At 49.8% G+C, this 23481-nt stretch overlaps 1 protein-coding gene across 3 annotated transcripts; it reads left to right on the top strand.

Annotated features, from left to right (window-relative positions):
* The first annotated feature begins 8416 nt into the window (after nt 1–8416).
* Nucleotides 8417–22514, top strand: METTL2A (methyltransferase 2A, tRNA N3-cytidine). 3 transcript variants are annotated; one of them, XM_077252692.1, is made up of 10 exons: nt 8417–8614; nt 8694–8945; nt 9421–9512; nt 15999–16210; nt 16745–16794; nt 17301–17361; nt 17983–18122; nt 18942–19048; nt 19567–19632; nt 22015–22514. In XM_077252692.1, exons 2-10 carry the CDS (start codon nt 8698–8700, stop codon nt 22185–22187), a joined length of 1149 nt encoding a protein of 382 aa, XP_077108807.1. In that variant the 5' UTR covers nt 8417–8614; nt 8694–8697; the 3' UTR covers nt 22188–22514. The 3 variants fall into 3 exon arrangements, with proteins under 3 accessions (XP_077108807.1, XP_077108808.1, XP_077108806.1); XM_077252693.1 differs by having other exon boundaries at nt 8553–8614; nt 8846–8945; XM_077252691.1 differs by lacking the exon at nt 8417–8614 and having other exon boundaries at nt 8651–8945.
* Nucleotides 22515–23481: the final 967 nt, after the last annotated feature.

The following is a 23481-nucleotide window of genomic DNA, read 5'->3' as shown; positions in this document are numbered from 1 at the left end:
AATCTCCTTCTCCAGGCCAGCCCTTCAAAGCCCACACCCCAATCTCCTCCTCCAGACCAGCCCTTCACAGTCCTCACCCCAATCTCCTCCTCGAGGCCTGCCCTTCACAGTACTCACCCCAATCTCCTCCTCCTGACCAGCCCTTCACAGTCCTCACCCCAATCTCCTCTTCCAGGCCAGCCCTTCACAGTCCTCACCCCAATTTCCTCCTCCAGACCAGCCCTTCAAACCCACACCCCAATCTCCTCCTCCAGACCAGCCCTTCACAGCCCCACCCCAATCTCCTCCACCAGGCCAGCCCTTCACAGTCCTCACCCCAATCTCCTCCTCGAGGCCAGCCCTTCACAGTCCTCACCCCAATCTCCTCTTCCAGGCCAGCCCTTCACAGTCCTCACCCCAATCTCCTCCTCCAGGCCAGCCCTTCACAGTCCTCACCCCAATCTCCTCCTCGAGGCCAGCCCTTCACAGTCCTCACCCCAATCTCCTCCTCCAGGCCAGCCCTTCACAGTCCTCACACCAATCTCCTCCTCGAGGCCAGCCCTTCACAGTCCTCACCCCAATCTCCTCCTTCTAACCAGCCCTTCACAGTCCTCACCCCAATTTCCTCCTCCAGACCAGCCCTTCAAACCCACACCCCAATCTTCTCCTCTAGACCAGCCCTTCACAGCCCCACCCCAATCTCCTCCACCAGGCCAGCCCTTTACAGTCCTCACCCCAATCTCCTCCTCCAGGCCAGCCCTTCACAGTCCTCACCCCAATCTCCTCTTCCAGGCCAGCCCTTCACAGTCCTCACCCCAATCTCCTCCTCCAGGCCAGCCCTTCACAGTCCTCACCCCAATCTCCTCCTCGAGGCCAGCCCTTCACAGTCCTCACCCCAATCTCCTCCTCCAGGCCAGCCCTTCACAGTCTTCACCCCAATCTCCTCCTCCAGACCAGCCCTTCAAACCCACACCCCAATATTCTCCTCCAGACCAGCCCTTCACAGCCCCACCCCAATCTCCTCCTCCAGACCAGCCCTTCACAGCCTCCACCCCAAACTCCTCCTCCTGACCAGCCCTTCACAGTCCTCACCCCAATCTCCTCCTCAAGGCCAGCCCTTCAAACCTACACCCCAATCTCCTCCTCCAGACCAGCCCTTCACAGCCCAACCCCAATCTCCTCCACCAGGCCAGCCTTTCACAGTCCTCACCCCAATCTCCTCCTCCAGGCCAGCCCTTCACAGTCCTCACCTCAATTTCCTCCTCCTGACCAGCCCTTCACAGTCCTCACCCCAATCTCCTCCTCCAGGCCAGCCCTTCACAGTCCTCACCCCAATCTCCTCCTCCAGACCAGCCCTTCAAAGCCCACACCCCAATCTCCTCCTCCAGACTAGCCCTTCACAGCCCCCACCCCAATCTCCTTCTCCAGGCCAGCCCTTCACAGTCTTTACCCCAATCTCCTCCTCCAGACCAGCCCTTCAAAGCCCACACCCCAATCTCCTCCTCAAGACCAGCCCTTCACAGTCCTCACCCCAATCTCCTCCTTCAGGCCAGCCCTTCACAGTCCTCACCCCAATCTCCTCCAACAGGCCAGCCCTTCACAGCCCCACCCCAATCTCCTCATCCAGATCGGCCCTTCACAGCCCCACCCCAATCTTCTCCTCCAGACCGGCTCTAAACAGCACCCACCCCAATCTCCTCCTGCAGACCAGCCCTTCACAGCCCCACCCCAATCTCCTCCTCCAGACCAGCCCTTCACAGTCCTCTCCCCAATCTCCTCCTCCTGACCAGCCCTTCACAGTCCTTACCCCAATCTCCTCCTCCAGGCCAGCCCTTCACAGTCCTCACCCCAATCTCCTCCTCCAGGCCAGCCCTTCACAGTCCTCACCCCAATCTCCTCCTCGAGGCCAGCCCTTCACAGTCCTCACCCCAATCTCCTCCTCCAGACCAGCCCTTCACAGCCCAACCCCAATCTCCTCCACCAGGCCAGCCTTTCACAGTCCTCACCCCAATCTCCTCCTCCAGGCCAGCCCTTCACAGTCCTCACCTCAATTTCCTCCTCCTGACCAGCCCTTCACAGTCCTCACCCCAATCTCCTCCTCCAGGCCAGCCCTTCACAGTCCTCACCCCAATCTCCTCCTCCAGACCAGCCCTTCAAAGCCCACACCCCAATCTCCTCCTCCAGACCAGCCCTTCACAGCCCCCACCCCAATCTCCTCCTCCAGACCAGCCCTTCAAAGCCCACACCCCAATCTCCTCCTCCAGACCAGCCCTTCACAGCCCCCACCCCAATCTCCTTCTCCAGGCCAGCCCTTCACAGTCCTCACCCCAATCTCCTCCTCCAGACCAGCCCTTCAAAGCCCACACCCCAATCTCCTCCTCAAGACCAGCCCTTCACAGTCCTCACCCCAATCTCCTCCTTCAGGCCAGCCCTTCACAATCCTCACCCCAATCTCCTCCAACAGGCCAGCCCTTCACAGCCCCACCCCAATCTCCTCATCCAGATCGGCCCTTCACAGCCCCACCCCAATCTTCTCCTCCAGACCGGCTCTAAACAGCACCCACCCCAATCTCCTCCTGCAGACCAGCCCTTCACAGCCCCACCCCAATCTCCTCCTCCAGACCAGCCCTTCACAGTCCTCTCCCCAATCTCCTCCTCCTGACCAGCCCTTCACAGTCCTTACCCCAATCTCCTCCTCCAGGCCAGCCCTTCACAGTCCTCACCCCAACCTCCTCCTCGAGGCCAGCCCTTCACAGTCCTCACCCCAATCTCCTCCTCCAGGCCAGCCCTTCACAGTCCTCACCCCAATCTCCTCCTCCAGGCCAGCCCTTCACAGTCCTCACACCAATCTCCTCCTCGAGGCCAGCCCTTCACAGTCCTCACCCCAATCTCCTCCTTCTAACCAGCCCTTCACAGTCCTCACCCCAATTTCCTCCTCCAGACCAGCCCTTCAAACCCACACCCCAATCTTCTCCTCTAGACCAGCCCTTCACAGCCCCACCCCAATCTCCTCCACCAGGCCAGCCCTTTACAGTCCTCACCCCAATCTCCTCCTCCAGGCCAGCCCTTCACAGTCCTCACCACAATCTCCTCTTCCAGGCCAGCCCTTCACAGTCCTCACCCCAATCTCCTCCTCCAGGCCAGCCCTTCACAGTCCTCACCCCAATCTCCTCCTCGAGGCCAGCCCTTCACAGTCCTCACCCCAATCTCCTCCTCCAGGCCAGCCCTTCACAGTCTTCACCCCAATCTCCTCCTCCAGACCAGCCCTTCAAACCCACACCCCAATATTCTCCTCCAGACCAGCCCTTCACAGCCCCACCCCAATCTCCTCCTCCAGACCAGCCCTTCACAGCCTCCACCCCAAACTCCTCCTCCTGACCAGCCCTTCACAGTCCTCACCCCAATCTCCTCCTCAAGGCCAGCCCTTCAAACCTACACCCCAATCTCCTCCTCCAGACCAGCCCTTCACAGCCCAACCCCAATCTCCTCCACCAGGCCAGCCTTTCACAGTCCTCACCCCAATCTCCTCCTCCAGGCCAGCCCTTCACAGTCCTCACCTCAATTTCCTCCTCCTGACCAGCCCTTCACAGTCCTCACCCCAATCTCCTCCTCCAGGCCAGCCCTTCACAGTCCTCACCCCAATCTCCTCCTCCAGACCAGCCCTTCAAAGCCCACACCCCAATCTCCTCCTCCAGACTAGCCCTTCACAGCCCCCACCCCAATCTCCTTCTCCAGGCCAGCCCTTCACAGTCTTTACCCCAATCTCCTCCTCCAGACCAGCCCTTCAAAGCCCACACCCCAATCTCCTCCTCAAGACCAGCCCTTCACAGTCCTCACCCCAATCTCCTCCTTCAGGCCAGCCCTTCACAGTCCTCACCCCAATCTCCTCCAACAGGCCAGCCCTTCACAGCCCCACCCCAATCTCCTCATCCAGATCGGCCCTTCACAGCCCCACCCCAATCTTCTCCTCCAGACCGGCTCTAAACAGCACCCACCCCAATCTCCTCCTGCAGACCAGCCCTTCACAGCCCCACCCCAATCTCCTCCTCCAGACCAGCCCTTCACAGTCCTCTCCCCAATCTCCTCCTCCTGACCAGCCCTTCACAGTCCTTACCCCAATCTCCTCCTCCAGGCCAGCCCTTCACAGTCCTCACCCCAATCTCCTCCTCCAGGCCAGCCCTTCACAGTCCTCTCCCCAATCTCCTCCTCCTGACCAGCCCTTCACAGTCCTTACCCCAATCTCCTCCTCCAGGCCAGCCCTTCACAGTCCTCACCCCAATCTCCTCCTCCAGGCCAGCCCTTCACAGTCTTCACCCCAATCTCCTCCTCCAGACCAGCCCTTCAAACCCACACCCCAATATTCTCCTCCAGACCAGCCCTTCACAGCCCCACCCCAATCTCCTCCTCCAGACCAGCCCTTCACAGCCTCCACCCCAAACTCCTCCTCCTGACCAGCCCTTCACAGTCCTCACCCCAATCTCCTCCTCAAGGCCAGCCCTTCAAACCTACACCCCAATCTCCTCCTCCAGACCAGCCCTTCACAGCCCAACCCCAATCTCCTCCACCAGGCCAGCCTTTCACAGTCCTCACCCCAATCTCCTCCTCCAGGCCAGCCCTTCACAGTCCTCACCTCAATTTCCTCCTCCTGACCAGCCCTTCACAGTCCTCACCCCAATCTCCTCCTCCAGGCCAGCCCTTCACAGTCCTCACCCCAATCTCCTCCTCCAGACCAGCCCTTCAAAGCCCACACCCCAATCTCCTCCTCCAGACTAGCCCTTCACAGCCCCCACCCCAATCTCCTTCTCCAGGCCAGCCCTTCACAGTCTTTACCCCAATCTCCTCCTCCAGACCAGCCCTTCAAAGCCCACACCCCAATCTCCTCCTCAAGACCAGCCCTTCACAGTCCTCACCCCAATCTCCTCCTTCAGGCCAGCCCTTCACAGTCCTCACCCCAATCTCCTCCAACAGGCCAGCCCTTCACAGCCCCACCCCAATCTCCTCATCCAGATCGGCCCTTCACAGCCCCACCCCAATCTTCTCCTCCAGACCGGCTCTAAACAGCACCCACCCCAATCTCCTCCTGCAGACCAGCCCTTCACAGCCCCACCCCAATCTCCTCCTCCAGACCAGCCCTTCACAGTCCTCTCCCCAATCTCCTCCTCCTGACCAGCCCTTCACAGTCCTTACCCCAATCTCCTCCTCCAGGCCAGCCCTTCACAGTCCTCACCCCAATCTCCTCCTCCAGGCCAGCCCTTCACAGTCCTCACCCCAATCTCCTCCTCGAGGCCAGCCCTTCACAGTCCTCACCCCAATCTCCTCCTCCAGACCAGCCCTTCACAGCCCAACCCCAATCTCCTCCACCAGGCCAGCCTTTCACAGTCCTCACCCCAATCTCCTCCTCCAGGCCAGCCCTTCACAGTCCTCACCTCAATTTCCTCCTCCTGACCAGCCCTTCACAGTCCTCACCCCAATCTCCTCCTCCAGGCCAGCCCTTCACAGTCCTCACCCCAATCTCCTCCTCCAGACCAGCCCTTCAAAGCCCACACCCCAATCTCCTCCTCCAGACCAGCCCTTCACAGCCCCCACCCCAATCTCCTCCTCCAGACCAGCCCTTCAAAGCCCACACCCCAATCTCCTCCTCCAGACCAGCCCTTCACAGCCCCCACCCCAATCTCCTTCTCCAGGCCAGCCCTTCACAGTCCTCACCCCAATCTCCTCCTCCAGACCAGCCCTTCAAAGCCCACACCCCAATCTCCTCCTCAAGACCAGCCCTTCACAGTCCTCACCCCAATCTCCTCCTTCAGGCCAGCCCTTCACAATCCTCACCCCAATCTCCTCCAACAGGCCAGCCCTTCACAGCCCCACCCCAATCTCCTCATCCAGATCGGCCCTTCACAGCCCCACCCCAATCTTCTCCTCCAGACCGGCTCTAAACAGCACCCACCCCAATCTCCTCCTGCAGACCAGCCCTTCACAGCCCCACCCCAATCTCCTCCTCCAGACCAGCCCTTCACAGTCCTCTCCCCAATCTCCTCCTCCTGACCAGCCCTTCACAGTCCTTACCCCAATCTCCTCCTCCAGGCCAGCCCTTCACAGTCCTCACCCCAACCTCCTCCTCGAGGCCAGCCCTTCACAGTCCTCACCCCAATCTCCTCCTCCAGGCCAGCCCTTAACAGTCCTCACCCCCATCTCCTCCTCGAGGCCTGCCCTTCACAGTACTCACCCCTTCTCCTCCTCCTGACCAGCCCTTCACAGTCCTCACCCCAATCTCCTCCTCCAGACCAGCCCTTCACAGCCTCCACCCCAAACTCCTCCTCCTGACCAGCCCTTCACAGTCCTCTCCCCAATCTCCTCCTCCTGACCAGCCCTTCACAGTCCTCACCCCAATCTCCTCCTCCAGACCAGCCCTTCACAGCCTCCACCCCAAACTCCTCCTCCTGACCAGCCCTTCACAGTCCTCACCCCAATCTCCTCCTCCAGGGCAGCCCTTCACAGTCCTCACCCCAATTCCTCCTACTCCAGACCAGCCCTTCACAGTCCTCACCCCAATCTCCTCCTCCAGGCCAGCCCTTCACAGTCCTCACCCCAATTTCCTCCTCCTGACCAGCCCTTCACAGTCCTCACCCCAATCTCCTCCTCCAGGCCAGCCCTTCACAGTCCTCACCCCCATCTCCTCCTCGAGGCCTGCCCTTCACAGTACTCACCCCAATCTCCTCCTCCTGACCAGCCCTTCACAGTCCTCTCCCCAATCTCCTCCTCCTGACCAGCCCTTCACAGTCCTCACCCCAATCTCCTCCTCCAGACCAGCCCTTCACAGCCTCCACCCCAATCTCCTCCTCCAGACCAGCCCTTCAAAGCCCACACCCCAATCTCCTCCTCCAGACCAGCCCTTCACAGCCCCCACCCCAATCTCCTCCTCCAGACCAGCCCTTCAAAGCCCACACCCCAATCTCCTCCTCCAGACCAGCCCTTCACAGCCCCCACCCCAATCTCCTTCTCCAGGCCAGCCCTTCACAGTCCTCACCCCAATCTCCTCCAACAGGCCAGCCCTTCACAGCCCCACCCCAATCTCCTCATCCAGATCGGCCCTTCACAGCCCCACCCCAATCTCCTCATCCAGATCGGCCCTTCACAGCCCCACCCCAATCTTCTCCTCCAGACCGGCTCTAAACAGCACCCACCCCAATCTCCTCCTCCAGGCCAGCCCTTCACAGTCCTCACCCCAATCTCCTCCTCGAGGCCAGCCCTTCACAGTCCTCACCCCAATCTCCTCCTCCAGGCCAGCCCTTCACAGTCCTTACCCCCATCTCCTCCTCGAGGCCTGCCCTTCACAGTACTCACCCCAATCTCCTCCTCCTGACCAGCCCTTCACAGTCCTCACCCCAATCTCCTCCTCCAGGCCAGCCCTTCACAGTCCTCACCCCAATCTCCTCCTCCAGGCCAGCCCTTCACAGTCCTCACCCCAATCTCCTCCTCCAGACCAGCCCTTCACAGCCTCCACCCCAATCTCCTCCTCCTGACCAGCCCTTCACAGTCCTCACCCCAATGTCCTCCTCCAGGCCAGCCCTTCACAGCCACCACCCCAATCTCCTCCTCCTGACCAGCCCTTCACAGTCCTCACCCCAATCTCCTCCTCTAGGCCAGCCCTTCACAGCCTCCACCCCAAACTCCTCCTCCTGACCAGCCCTTCACAGTCCTCACCCCAATCTCCTCCTCCAGGCCAGCCCTTCACAGTCCTCACCCCAATCTCCTCCTCCTGACCAGCCCTTCACAGTCCTCACCCCAATCTCCTCCTCTAGGCCAGCCCTTCCTAGCCCCCATCCCAATCTCCTCCTCCTGACCAGCCCTTCACAGTCCTCACCCCAATCTCCTCCTCCAGACCAGCCCTTCACAGCCTCCACCCCAATCTCCTCCTCCTGACCAGCCCTTCACAGTCCTCACCCCAATGTCCTCCTCCAGGCCAGCCCTTCACAGCCACCACCCCAATCTCCTCCTCCTGACCAGCCCTTCACAGTCCTCACCCCAATCTCCTCCTCTAGGCTAGCCCTTCACAGCCTCCACCCCAAACTCCTCCTCCTGACCAGCCCTTCACAGTCCTCACCCCAATCTCCTCCTCCAGGCCAGCCCTTCACAGTCCTCACCCCAATCTCCTCCTCCTGACCAGCCCTTCACAGTCCTCACCCCAATCTCCTCCTCTAGGCCAGCCCTTCCTAGCCCCCATCCCAATCTCCTCCTCCTGACCAGCCCTTCAAAGTCCTCACCCCAATCTCTTCCTCCAGGCCAGCCCTTCACAGCCACCACCCCAATCTCCTCCTCCTGACCAGCCCTTCACAGTCCTCACCCCAATCTCCTCCTCTAGGCCAGCCCTTCCTAGCCCCCATCCCAATCTCCTCCTCCTGACCAGCCCTTCACAGTCCTCACCCCAATCTCCTCCTCCAGGCCAGCCCTTCACAGCCACCACCCCAATCTCCTCCTCCTGACCAGCCCTTCACAGCCCCCACCCCAATCCCCTCCTCCAGACCAGCCCTTCACAGCCTCCTTCACAAACTCCTTTTCCTGTTCTCTACATCTCCGGCATCTGCAGAGAGACGGCAGCTCAGGGGAGAATCTCCTGACATAGGCCTGTGTATTAAAGGTAACTGCATGGATTAGTGACTGTCGCGCTGAAGTGCCGTTACATTGTGCAGGTCACAGATCAGCTGTCTCCTCACCAGGCGCATGTTCCGCTCGATCACACGTGTGCGTTTCAGACACTGCCACTTCCGGTGGGGGCGTGTTTCTGCTTGTGATTGGCTTGCACTTTCCTGGTCCCGATTCTTGCCTGCAGCTGATTGGTCCTTCACTAGAGCGTTCCTCGTCTCCACAGCAACAACCTCCACAACCTGTTCCGGCATGGACGGGAAAAGGCCGCAGTTCGGTAATCGGCATCTGAAAGACTCAAGTCAGGTGTTCCAGCACAATGCCTGGTGAGGCGGGGAGTCCGGGCGGCGAGGGGTGCGGGGAGTAGCGGGAATGTATCATTGTGAGTGGTGACAAGGTTATGAAGGGTGCCATACACAAGATCGGGATGACATCGGGCATGCGGGAACTACAGCGCCATCCTCTGTGTAATGGCCGCCACTGGGTACTGCAGCTTAGCTCCTATACTCTTCAGTAGGAGCAGAGTTGCAGTGTCAGTCACAACCCGTATACAGGTGTGGGGGTGGTGGGTTTGGAAGAAATCTATATTGTTCTATACTGGACATCCCCCTCTAAGTGTAAATGATTCATCTAGTAACCCCTTAATGGCAGCCAGTTGTCTGAATATGATGTGTGGAGTCATTTGAGTATAAACTCCATTGTGGAGAGATTATCCGGCAGCGTGGCCTTTCTTTATAGTCAGGTGAGTCCATGGCCCGATCTGCTTGTCATTATTAATCCCTCATATAATTCATGTTCTAGGGACAATGTCCAGTGGTCAGAGGAGCAAGAGGCAGCAGCTCATAAGAAAGTCCTCGAAAACAGTTCTCAGCCGCTTCCACCGGAGCAGCAAGGTAAGACACGTCGTCCTTTATACTGGCAGGACGAGCCGTCCACAGCGATCCTTACTGGTCCGCCATGTCCACACCATTAAGGTAGAATAGTGCGGGCAGCTGCGTCTCCATGGTTACACGCTACAAACAATGCATACTATGATCTTCACCAATATCTTACTGAACTACCAATTGTTTGTTAGTAGAGGGATGGATGGGAGGAAGTATGGCTGCGGGATCACAGCTGGCAATTCTTTTCATATGGAGTCTGTGTAAAAGAGATACATTACGCCCCATCAGATGTCGTCGTGTGCCGGCCGGTTTTAATTTCTTAACCTTAAGTTAGACAGTAATACTGGATCAGGCAGGAGATGCCCCTATTTTACATGGTGGCGTGCGCGGTGCATAGATTTGGTGCATCTTCCCGGGCATGTCAGATCCTTGTCATTACTCCACCTTCTGGTTGGCTTACTTTAGACCAAAATTTGGTGCAATCTAAGCTGCTCCTCCTTGCTAAGCCACATCCTTTTTTTTTAACACACGCATTAAAGCAAGTCTAGTGAGTGCAAAAAAATGTCTAAAACACATAAATCCAACACAAGGCATGTAAGCCAGTTTATTGGTGCTTTCCCAAAATTGTAAGCTCACCCCATCTACCACATAGGGGGTATCTTGCTGATCTTTGGAGGTCCAACCGCTGTGATCCCCAGTGATGCTGAGAGCTAGGGTCTGCCGAGCCCCATCTTGACTTCAGTGGAGAAGCAAATGGTCGTCCTTCGCTCCGTTCATCTGTGTGATTGCCTGAGATAGCCGTGTGCAAGGCTCAGTTATATCCGTCATTCCCATAGAGAATTACTGGAGCTGAGCCTGAGCATAATCACCTGTGTTCCATTCAAGATACAACTCTGCAAAGCCCTGTTTTTGGGATTCGTGGGGTCCTAGCAATCAGCCCCCCGTTGATCAGCAAGTAATGCCCTAGCCCATGAACGGTGGATGACTTGATTTTAGGAAAGCCCCTTTACACCACAATTCTGGCTCAAGTCTTCTTTACTTTTTTCCCTGTACGCACTAAAATGGTGACCTGTCATCTGAAAGAACCAAAAAACAACAAGGATCCCTAAAATGTAACTTTTATTATACAATAATAAAAAACTCTTTCCAGACAAATAGAAAAAATAATATTGGGGCAATAATTTGTGTACCTAAAGAGCCCTAGGAAAAAACTAAACTTAGTTCTACCTGGCAGTGGGGGTAGGCACCCTACTTTACTGCGGTGGGCGCCCCCACTCAACGTCGACTCGCCCTCAAAAATCCCTAGGATTCCCTGATTATGGAACCCTAAAAAGGCCCTAAAAGAACCCTATGGAAGGGCCCTACCTATCAGTGGGGGTTGGCACCCTAATGTAAAACGGTAGGCGCCCCCACTCACCGTCGACTAACCCTAGGGACCCTACAAAGTCCCTAAAATAGGGAAAGAATAAAGAAATGTCCCACAAACACCCAAAAACCAAAAATACAAAACGAGAAAAAAATGATAAGGAAAATAGACTGTATCTCAACTAATCCACACAAGGATCATTTGATTCAACATTGGGCATCTAGGATAAGACAAAATAAATCCTTATTAGCCCAAAAAAAAGGAAAATGGGTGAACAAGATGTATTAATGATAAATTTGTTCAAGATGTCCCAAATACTCAGTTTCCAAAATAAAGGAGTGAAAAGATGATAGATGTCTCAATCATATGAAGACATCATGATAACAGTAATAACAAATATCAGTAAAAAGTATCTACTCCTAAAAAAAGCGGAAACCAAGACAGGATGAAACCAGCAATAAATATTAGTAACAATCAGCACGTGCTCATGATATAACCTTAGGGCAGCATATAAAATTACTACTGCTCAAACATACATAATGCAGTAATCAATCCAGTATGTCACTCAAGCCTGGGATCCCAGAAAGACAATGCTTCCCAGATGGAGACATAATTATCACCATTGCCATAGAATAGATATCATAGCCTTAATACTCATCTGCAGGCTTCTCAAGGATTGTGTGCAGCGCTGCAAAGATTCCAGTGTCACATCAAATGCTGGACATCCATCTCCCCAAGTATTACCCGACGCGTTTCCCCCCCATTTGTATAACGGGGGTTCATCAGGGGTACAGTGGCCGTAGTAAAGATAGAGGCCACTATCTTTTTCAAATCCGGCGCCTGCGCTGTGTACTGGTGTCCTGCGCTGTGTACTGGTGTCCTGCGCAGACGCAGTAAGCTCTGGCCGTCTGATGTAATGGCTGATACCAGAGAACAAAAGACATCCACAGAACACCAGGATGGATCTGCTGCACAGCAAATAGCTGTAGGACCTGCGATGATGTCACTGCCATGTGATTGCCCTAATCATCATCGCAGGTCCTACAGCTATTTGCTGTGCAGCAGATCCATCCTGGTGTTCTGTGGATGTCTTTTGTTCTCTGGTATCAGCCATTACATCAGACGGCCAGAGCTTACTGCGTCTGCGCAGGACACCAGTACACAGCGCAGGCGCCGGATTTGAAACGATAACAGCGCTGAGGGGGCGGCGCCGAAAGCGCAGGAAGATGTGAGTGACGGCAGAGGAGCTGGCCAAGCTGGGGAGTGAGGACCCGCCTACGTGGCTAGAGACAGGAATTGTGGCTAAGTATAAAAACGGTTTATTTGGGGTATGCTTGAACCTAAAACTAAAAGAGCCACCTTGTTAGAATGCAGCATTACTGCTGCACAAGGTGGCTCTTTTAGTTTATAACGGCTGGAGGGGGGTGACAGTGGCCCTTTAAATTGTTCCATAATTGCAATAGTTCTCTTTTAAGGGTACGGGGTATAGATTGCATTAGGATCAATATACGTGGCGGTAATCTGTGCAAACGTCTTAGCCAGCTGGAGGCTAAATGGATCTGGCGGTTGAATACTGTTCATCCACATCGCCTAAACGAATGTCTTTCATTTGCCCCCTTTCTTTGAATCGGCTGCTTTTCTGGGTGGATGCTGTCTGTGAACTTATACACGATCCTTTTATCTTTTTTAATGTATCTGTTATACTATTTGCTTTATTAATTTTTGTTTTTTATTCTGTAGCATTATTACGCTATTGGTCATGGCATCTATCCGCAACCTGCATCTTTTGTATCATGGCATGGGATTACCGTGGGATCTATTCTACATACTACCTCTGTGTCTGCTTGCGCATCTAACTTTGAGTCATCTGCCACCATGTTCTTTATATATGCACATAAACCATTGTATTATGCTATTGATTGACATTTCTATTTCATTATTTTTAGGTTGTGTTACATTATATGTTTGTGCTATTTGGTATATGTTGTGATATGGCAGCTAGTTTTAGGTATTTGCTATTTATAAATAATATTATGCTATATATATTGCCATATAATATTTATACTGATGTTTTTTGTGTGTCATCTATGCCATATAATGTGATACATGTAGTGTCTCCTTTTTGTATTCACTACTATGGCCATTTGTCATTCTGCACATACTATTGTGCTCTGTGGATTGTTATATGTGGTAATGTTGATATTTACTGCTTGAGCACTTTTGCACGTTATACATTTTGTCATTGTTTACTATTTGTGCATTACGTCGTTATGTGCATATTATTTCCTCCTTATAATTGTAATTTGGGCAGGATGTGTTTCTATACCGTTTCCCTTTTATATATTTAAGGGTGTGCATAGGACATTTTTACCTGCTTCTTGGTTTCCTTGTATATATGTGGCATTTTCCTTTCATAAATATGGCCGCTATTGTATTTCCGGCCTTGCGCAGCAGCATATTACCATTCACTGTGCATTCTCCCTCTTCCAAGATGGCCGCGGTTTCTTTTCCGGTCATGCGCACTAGTTGTTATCTTTCCCCCTACTTCCGGGTCGCGGCCTGGCGCCGGATTGCATGGGCCCGTGCTTTCCGGCTCCGGTCTTAGAGCCTGGTCTATACGGCTTGTCTGCTTATTGGCCGATCCTATTTTCCCTGCCACTATATAAACTATTTGCGGTGATGCCAGGACACGCCCCCTGAGGAACGACATCTCCGAAACGCGCGTCGGGTTGGGTCTGCCAGCGCGTGTTCTCCCCACGTCATCAGCTGATCAGGTATACCTTGTGGCTACCATATTATGTACTATTTGGCTTCTTAATCCTGCGTGCTTTGACTGCTATCCCTGTACTATTGAGCACTATCATCATGCGGTACGCAGTAGCTGTTACTATCCTTTTTCCTCAGTATATCTTGCTGGGCTGCTGATATGGGGAGTTCATTTCGCTTCCATGCGTTCTGTGTTATTCGTGAGCAGTTTTACCCACTATTACCTTTTGATTCCTTGTGTTATATATATTAATAAAGATTTTGACATTTTCTGGACTTCTTTGCACCATTTTTTCCTTGTGTTTTTGCCTATGCAGTTCGTGGTGTGTCCGATACTAGTCCTTTGACAGGTGTTAGTAACCTCTTACCTATGTTATACCTATATCATTATGAGTGGAAGGTATTTATGGTTTTGCCTGTTGTGTTTTCCCTGCCTTTACCTAATGGGGGCCACATATAAGGAATAAATCCTCTGTGAGCACATCATACAGAAAAGAGAGCAGTCCAGCACCCTTTACTATGAAGGAGCCAATCCGGGGCATAACCATAGTGGCCGCAGCCCAGTGTTGTGAATTCTGTTCTTGGGATCCCTCCGGTAGTTATAAGTGGTAGCGCTGCTGTCTGTCCTTCACAGCAGTTATCAGGTGTGTCCACTCTGGACTGGGCTATTTAGTCTGGCCTCACCCTTTGGTCAGTGCCAGTTGTCCATTGTATTCTGGAGGATTCACATCCCTTCATGGTTTCTCCTGCTTCCTGGTCTTTTCACCAAGATAAGTTCTGCTGGTTTGCAGCCCACATGTTGTGGGCCTCATTGTTCAGTGCATTTCATGTTTTTTCTTGTCCAGCTTAATCTGTGTAAGGATTTATGCAGTCAAGCTGGAATCTCTGGAGAGGCAGATATACCCTCCATATCTTTAGTTAGATGTGGAGATTTTTGTATTTTCTGTGGTGGATATTTCCTAGTATTTTAATACTGACCGCATAGTTCTCTGTCCTATCTTTCCTATTTAGCTAGATTGGCCTCCTTTGCTAAATCCTGTTTTCAGCCTGTGTATGTTTTTTCCTCTCCTCTCACAGTCAATATTTGTGGGGGGCTGCCTATCCTTTGGGGATTTTCTCTGAGGCAAGATAGTTTTCCCTTTTCTATCTATAGGGTTAATTAGTCCTTAGAATCCCCTTTAAAACTTAGCTTTTAATATTATCAGAATAAAACCCTGACCCAAAACAAACCTTGGTTAAATAACCAATAATAAAATACCACCAATAGGTACCCTGTTGAGGTGGTACAATGCAACCTACTGCTCACCGCTGCCTTGCTGTGGAGGTTGGCACCCTAAGAATCGATTTTTTTGGCGCCCCCACTCAACGTAGGCTGTCCCTAACTTCCCTATGAAATCCCTATCAATGTAGGTGGGAAAACAATATAGTGGAGAGCAGTGGTGAAAAAAAGTGGAACAATAAAACCCCAACAAAAATTAACAAACACCCCCACTTAGGATAATACTAATAGTACTGCAGCACATCGCTCAATAGCGAACCATGTCACAACAAAATATTCGGTCAAAAGATAACCGTATCAGTCCCCTGTTTATCATGGATATACATTGATAAAATATACAGATCCAATAGGGACCGGAATAACAGACCAGAGTATTGTGATAAAGAATGACAAGAGATCACTTAGCGTGTGCTGACATCACCCCGACGCTTTTCCCCGTTTACACGGTTCATAAGGAGGAGATAATGTGGTGACCGATGTTGCCGCATGCCATAAAGATGAATAGCCTGCGTTGAGTGGGGGCGCCAAAAAATCGATTCTTAGGGTGCCAACCTCCACAGCAAGGCAGCGGTGAGCAGTAGGTTGCATTGTAGCACCTCAACAGGGTACCTATTGGTGGTATTTTATTATTGGTTATTTAACCAAGGTTTGTTTTGGGTCATGGTTTTATTCTGATAATATTAAAAGCTAAGTTTTAAAGGGGATTCTATGTGCATTATTGGTTTTCAATAATCCCCACTACAATTGTTCTTGATATTTCTGAAATAGGGTTAATTAGTCCTCCGGCTGTGTCGAGGTGTCTAGGATCAGTAGGTACATCCCACGGCTACTTCTAGTTGCGGTGTTAAGTTCAGGGTCCGCGGTCAGTATAGATACCATTTTCTCCACAGTACGTCCAATGCTGCTCCTGGGCCACCAGATCATAACAGCCCAGCCCTGGAGCCCAAAAGGTCACATTGGCTCATATGAAAAGGCCAGTACTGTAAAGTTGGGATAGTTGGGGGCACTATTGAAGATTTTGCATGGGGCCCAACCACAACCTCTTTAGAGCCGTCTTTCATCACTGTTGTCTGTCTGATTTCAGAGGAATATGACAATAAAGCCAGTGACTACTGGGATGACTTCTACACCGTCCATGAGAACAGGTTCTTCAAGGACAGGCAGTGGCTTTTCACAGAGTTCCCTGAACTGTCTTCCAGCTACAAGAGTCCGTCAGCGATGGATGGAGAACAGGTGGTGGGCCGAGCTGATGAGGAGGACTATCCAGGGTCTTCAGCCACTTATCGTATATTGGAGGTAATGCGCTGACCCTACACCACGGGCCGCCGTCCTGCACACACGGATGCCACAGAGTGACCCACCGCTTTGGGGGGCGCCCACACGAAACAGAGGAATCCGTCTCAAATATATCCGATTTGTAGTGGATTTCTGCACAGAAATCGACATGTTGTGACTTTGAAATCTGCGCTGCAGGTCAATTTCCGTGCAGAAATGGTGTGCATAAGGTCTTTGATATTGTAGTCCTCTGCAGATTTTCTTTGCGTTAATCTCCAAGGAAAATCTACAGGATTTCCTACCTGTGTGGCTGCACCCCCACTCTTCGGATGTATGGGGTTAATACAATGAATGTCCTTCTTGTCGGATTCTGTGCGTTTAGTGGTCACACTACACAGACCGCTTGCTCTTCTGTCTTTGCCGACTCTGCGGTCTGATGACATGCTCCATTATTCCTCATCCGAGCGCTGATGCGCCATGATTCCCGTTCCGGCACTGATCATCCATTATTACATAATCTGATCATTCATTTCCACTTCTTCTCCTTGTTCTCAGGTGGGCTGCGGCGTAGGGAACACAGTCTTTCCCATTTTGCAGACAAATAAGTAAGTCACTTCTGGCTGTCGTAGAAAACTGGAATGTCAGGACTGCGACATGATCATGGAAAGCCAATAGATTGCTGTGGCAACTGGTTGCCTAAAGAACTAAAAATCAAACCTGTATTTAAGTGTTTTAAAAAATGTTAAAGTAAAATAAAGCTATTTTTTTCACCAGAGAATTGGTTTAGTCTAGTAGAAAACAAATGCCCCCCCCCCCCCAAAAAAAAAAAAAGAAAAATATTTTGGTATCTTTGCATCTGTAGCAACCTCTACTGTAGAACTGTATCGTTATTTAGCCCATATGGTGAAGACTGCAAAAATAATTACAAAATTTAAAACACAAAAAACAAACAGTGACCAAGTAGCAGCCTTTTTCCCAAATGATTTTCCACATGATCCCGTGAGTCCATCCGTGTAGCTGAACAGCGGCTGTATGTGACACAGTAGACTGCCCCTAGTGACACACTCTGGGTATAGCACGAGCAGGTAACGATGTCTGCTTTCATCCACAGTGACCCCGGCCTCTTTGTGTACTGCTGTGACTTTTCTACTGCCGCAGTGGAGATTGTAAAGGTACGACCCATGGAAGATCTGAGTAAACGCCCAAATAATCTTCACTAGGGAGCGCCTTCTATTTGAATATATCATCATTATTATTATTATTATTATTATTATTATATAATTTATTTAATAAGTTTCTGGGTATTTATAATAATAATGACTCCAGCTAGAATTGTAAAAGTGGCGACAGGAGAGGTGGCAAACGGTAGTGCTGAAAGGCTTGTTAAACAGTCGCCCAAGCAGCCAGACCGCCACGTCTGTTGCCACTAACTTGAAACTTTGTGGCCACAGTGAGAGTTTGATTCCGTTAATTTTCAGGAGTATTTCTCCACCATTAAGAATATATTGTTTCATTTTTATTGCGATTTTTATCACGTTTGTGTTTTTTGTTGTTGAGTTGTTTTGTTTGTTTTTTGTTTCCGCTATGTTGTTTGTCTTTTTGGTATATCATGTTTTAAATAAAACTTTTTGTAAATTCCTGTTTGCCGAGTTACTTATCCTTGATGCCGCATGCGGATTAAATGCATTTTGCCTGTACGCTGTATGTATGTCTGTGCGCTTTATGTATATTTGTTTGGCTCTGTTTTAGCTTTCTTTTTACCAACCCTCATGCTCACTCTTTGTCTTGTACAGGGTAACCCTAATTACGACCCATCACGATGCTTTGCCTTTGTGCACGACCTCTCAGACGAGAGCGCCTCCTATCCTATTCCTGATGAGAGCTTGGACGCCATCGTCCTCATCTTCGTCCTTTCTGCCATCCTTCCAAGCAAGTGAGTGACCTGTAAGATGTGAAGCCTAGTGAAGCCTAAGGCCATAGCCGGATATTAATAACTGCAGGGCCGGGCTTTGTGCTGAGCTCGCAGTACTGTGCTCCTGATCCTCCGCTGCTTTTGTCACCATGAATAAGTTATGACTTTGCAATCTGTATACGGAGAGCCGCTGGGACCGACATACTTTTCACTGCACCATGGCCTTTTTGTTGTAAGGTTTCTGCAGGGACCCAAAAGTCTGGCCCTTCCAGTCATCCGTTTCTGATTTCTTGATTGATATGCCCTCAGTGTTTCTCCTATGTTTAAAGGGAATCTGTCAGAAAGATTTCACTATTTATATGAGCATGTAGGTCTTTCAATGGCAAGTGCAGCAATACCTTTACATGACCAGTCTGATCCTCTGTTTACTGAGAAATCAGACTGAATTAATATGCAAATGAGGCTGAAGAACTATGGTAGATCTGAAGCTTCTGTCACTCCAGCTCTATTCCATGCCCAAAGCTGCCTCATTTTACTTGTCACACAGCATAGAAGCTGTGAAACATCAGGCAAAACAGCTGCCAATCAAGTAGGAGGAGGCGGGAACTGGGCAGGAAATAGAGCTGGAGTGACAGAAGCTTCAGATCTACCGTAGTCCTTTAGCCTCATTTGCATATTAAATAAAATGCTTATTTCTCAGTAGCAGAGGAACGGACTGACCGTGTAAAGATACTGCTGGACTTGTCTTTGAAAGATCTAAATGCACATGTAAATTGGGGTGTGAAATTCTGTTGACCCATTCCCTTTAACCCCATCATTGCTTCTGTCATTTTACTGCAGGATGCAAGATGCCATTACTCGTCTGAGTAAGCTGCTGAAGCCCGGTGGCTGCATTCTCTTGCGGGACTATGGCCGATATGACATGGCTCAACTACGCTTTAAAAAAGGTAACCTATTGTCGAAGTACCATAATAAATAGATCTTGGGTGCTTCACTTAGTTCTTTCTACCTTGTAACCCTACACATAGATTTTGTGTTCTTAGGAAAGGGCGACCAAGAACGCCCACTGAGCCAGACAAAGAGCCTATCCGTACAAGCTGCTCCCATTCTGGCAGACTTTAGCCTTCCTTGTATTATGTGGATGGTCATTCTTCTCAATGGCTGCTATGTTATACTAGCCTGCATGCCTGATTGGTTGTCAGCTATTTGGAGTTGGACCTGTGGCGATCAATTGATCACCCCGGCGGATACATTTTGGAAAGGGTTTCTCTGATGAGATGACTCCTTTAATGAAGAGTATTTCCATGGTCGCATACACTTTTATCTTAAAAATATATATTGTTAGGCATGCACTATATTTCTGCTCTCCATTATTCTGATCAGATCTAGATTTGAATGTTTTCTATGGAACTGACAGAAAGAGTGATTTTGTTGTTCGGAGGTTACTTATCGGTTAATCTTACAGGGCGCTGTCTTTCTGAAAACTTCTACGTCAGAGGAGATGGGACAAGAGTCTACTTCTTCACACAAGGTAAGGCTTTACAGCAAACACGAATAAACTTGTCAATTTGGAAAATGTCCTTGTTTTAGGCACACCAACCGGAATAGCTTAAAGGGGCATGATGGACGAAGGGGGTGCATCTGGAGCTGCCATCTGTGATTTTCCACTGTTCTTTCTTGGATACTAATTACCGTATATTGTAAACAACCACAAGATGGCAGCAAAATAACTGACATCCAAAAAGAAGCCAACCATGAATAGATAAATAAATGAAAATTTATTCCATAAGAAAACAAAATAATACAAAATATAAACATGTATTAAAAAAGCTACAGAATAAATTCAGGATAGTACCCCATGGGAAGGTAGAAGGAAGTCCACCTGCAAATGGCCACAATACAAAGTACAAAATATCACAGGACTCCCATAACCGCTAAACATAGTACACAGAAAATATAAAGTGCATAAAGCATCCCCCATGAATCTGTGTGTCTACTATGGAGAGACACCCTATCGGATACTGTAATCTTACCAAAACCTGTCAAACTGACCATAAGGCATAGTGTGAAGAAAGTAAGGTTTAGAAATACAATTACCTCAGTGGACATAAGCAGGTGTATATTCCTCCCACAGCACTTCCCAGCGCCCCGACGCGCGTTTCGCCCTAGCTTCTTCCGGGGGCGTGTCGGGGCGCTGGGAAGTGCTGTGGGAGGAATATACACCTGCTTATGTCCACTGAGGTAATTGTATTTCTAAACCTTACTTTCTTCACACTTGACCATAAGGCATGTTTGACAGGTTTTGGTAAGATTACAGTATCCGATAGGGTGTCTCTCCATAGTAGACACACAGATTCATGGGGGATGCTTTATGCACTTTATATTTTCTGTGTACTATGTTTAGCGGTTATGGGAGTCCTGTGATATTTTGTACTTTGTATTGTGGCCATTTGCAGGTGGACTTCCTTCTACCTTCCCATGGGGTACTATCCTGAATTTATTCTGTAGCTTTTTTAATACATGTTTATATTTTGTATTATTTTGTTTTCTTATGGAATAAATTTTCATTTATTTATCTATTCATGGTTGGCTTCTTTTTGGATGTCAGTTATTTTGCTGCCATCTTGTGGTTGTTTACAAGATTTGTTAGAAGTACCATTTGTTCTATTTGGTTGGACATATTGTGTATAATAATTACCGTATATACTCGAGTATAAGCCGAGATTTTCAGCCCAAATTTTTGGGCTGAAAGTGCCCCTCTCGGCTTATACTCGAGTCACGGTCGGCGGTGGGGTCAGCGGGTGAGGGAGAGAGAGGATTGTCGCATACTCACCTCGTCCCTGCGCTCCCCCTGCCTGTCACACTGTCTTCGGGTGCCGCAGCTCTTCCCCTGTTCAGCGGTCACATGGGACCGCTCATTAAAGTTATGAATATGGACTCCACTCCCATAGGGGTGGAGCCGCATATTCATTTCTCTAATCAGCGGTGCCAGTGACCGCTGACAGAGGAAGAGCTGCGGCACCCGAAGACAGTGTGACAGGCAGGGGGAGCGCCGGGACTAGGCGAGTATTTTATATTCACCTGTCCACGTTCCAACCGCCGGGCGGCGCTCTGTCTTCCCGTCCTCTGGCTCTGACTGTTCAGGTCAGAGGGCGCGATGACGCATATAGTGTGCGCGCTGCCCTCTGCCTGATCAGTCAGTGCAGAGAGACGCCGGGACAGGACGCTGAGGAGCTGCAAGCAAGAGAGGTGAGTATGTGTTTTTTTTGTTTTTTTTATTGCAGCAGCAGCATTATATATGGCACAGATTTATATGGCACATCTATGGGGCAACAATGAACAGTGCAGAGCATATATGGCACAGCTTTATATGGAGCATCTATAGGGCCATAATGAACAGTGCAGAGCATTGTATATGGGGCACAGCTTTATATGGAGCATCTATGGGGCCATAATGAACGGTGCAGAGCATTGTATATGGGGCATCTATGGGGCCATAATGAATGGTGCAGAGCAATGGCACAGCTTTATAAGGAGCATCTATGGGGCCATAATGAACGGTGCAGAGCATTCTATATGGCACAGCTATATATGGAGCATCTATGGGGCAATAATCAACGGTATGGAGCATTATATGTGGCACAGCTTTATATGGAACCTCCTTTGGGGCAATAATGAACGGTATGGAACATCTATTTTTATTTTTGAAATTCACCGGTAGCTGCTGTATTTTCCACCCTAGGCTTATACTCGAGTCAATAAGTTTTCCCAGTTTTTTGTGGCAAAATTAGGGGGGTCGGCTTATACTCGAGTATATACGATACATTGTTCTAAATTTTTGGGGATCGGTAAATATTGGTATTCTGATGCCTTTCGGTTTGTGATTATATTTATTTATTTATTTATTTCCTAGATGAACTTGGAAATTTTTTTACTACTGCCGGCTTAGAGAAAGTGCAAAATACAGTGGATCGCAGGCTTCAAGTAAACCGCGGCAAACAGCTGACAATGTACCGGGTGTGGATTCAGTGTAAATATCGCAAACCCAACACCGAAGTAACGCCCCACCATGAAGCGCTGCCATAGGGGGAAGCATATGTCTGTGCTGCTAAAGGGACCCTATTTCATTTATGGAGGCATTGAATGCGGTGACACTCCTCACTGACCTTTCATTCATATTATATTTAATATACATGTGTGTGCGATATATGTAATGTGTCACAATTGCCATAAGCACCATTCATATATCCACATACTTATGAAGACCGACTAAAGAAAGTCATTGTAGGACTTTTTTGGAACAATATCTTGTTTCCCATACCCTACAGAAGATGTCCTTGTTTTTTTACATTTTGGAAATGCTCATGTAGAACTAATTCTTAAAATGTTTTCTTATATAAATAAAGACTTTTAAAAAAACAACAACTTTTTTTCCTTATCTATTTGGATTTGGTGGTCATGTACGAGTGAAGTAAGCATTTTCGCTATATCGGCTCTCAAGGTCAAGTGAAGACTGAATTCCTCATTCAATATTCAGCAATGTTAGCTGCTCAAGGCTCTTTCGCACGTCCTGATATTTCTGGTACTGGAAAAAACAGCACCAGAGATATCCGTGTATGTGTGTTTAATACGTGTGGCAACCATGTGCCGCATTAATATTACACGTACCGTCGCCCTGGAAATCGGCGGTTTAGTACGTGCTGGTGCCGGGTGCTGAGGACAGCTCACATCACTGTCAACTGCTCAGGCGTCGATCAGTGCAGGCAATGGAGAATGTTGAGAGTTGTATTCAACTGATAACAGCGAGCGTACGTGGCAGCTGATGAGAGTATTCATCAACCGCCATCTGCTCTATAAATTAATACATTTTTTTTTTTCTTTTTTTAAATGACTTGTGTTCCCTTGTATTTTTGATAACCAGCCAGGCAAAACTGACAGCTGTGGGCTGCAACGCTCAGCTGTTAGCTTTAGCAAGGTTGGTTATCAAGAATAGGGGTGTCCCACTATGTATTTTTTAATTATTTAAATAATTTTAAAAACAGCGTGGGGTACTCCATATTTTTTGACAACCAGCCAAGCTAAAGCAGACAACTAAGGGCTGGTATTCTTAGACTTGAAACAGGCCATGGATAATTACCCTCCCCCCCAACAGCCTAAAAATAGCCTGCATCCGCCCAGAAAAGGCGCAACTATTAGATGTTATGCAGCCTGTGCTGCTCTTTAACAAATGGACATGTAAGTGTCTACAGACACACGGTCTGTGGAAATACACTGATGTGTGCACAGACCCATTTACTTGAATGGGTTTACGTGTGTAAGTGTCTCCAGTACGTGTGTAAACTGTCACCACACGTACCAGACACACTGACGTCTAAATGAG

Source organism: Ranitomeya variabilis, chromosome 4 (genome assembly GCF_051348905.1).
Source record: "Ranitomeya variabilis isolate aRanVar5 chromosome 4, aRanVar5.hap1, whole genome shotgun sequence".
NCBI classification, from domain to species: domain Eukaryota; kingdom Metazoa; phylum Chordata; class Amphibia; order Anura; family Dendrobatidae; genus Ranitomeya; species Ranitomeya variabilis.
Note: the sequence above shows the minus strand (reverse complement) of the source record. Positions and strands in the feature narration are given on the sequence as shown.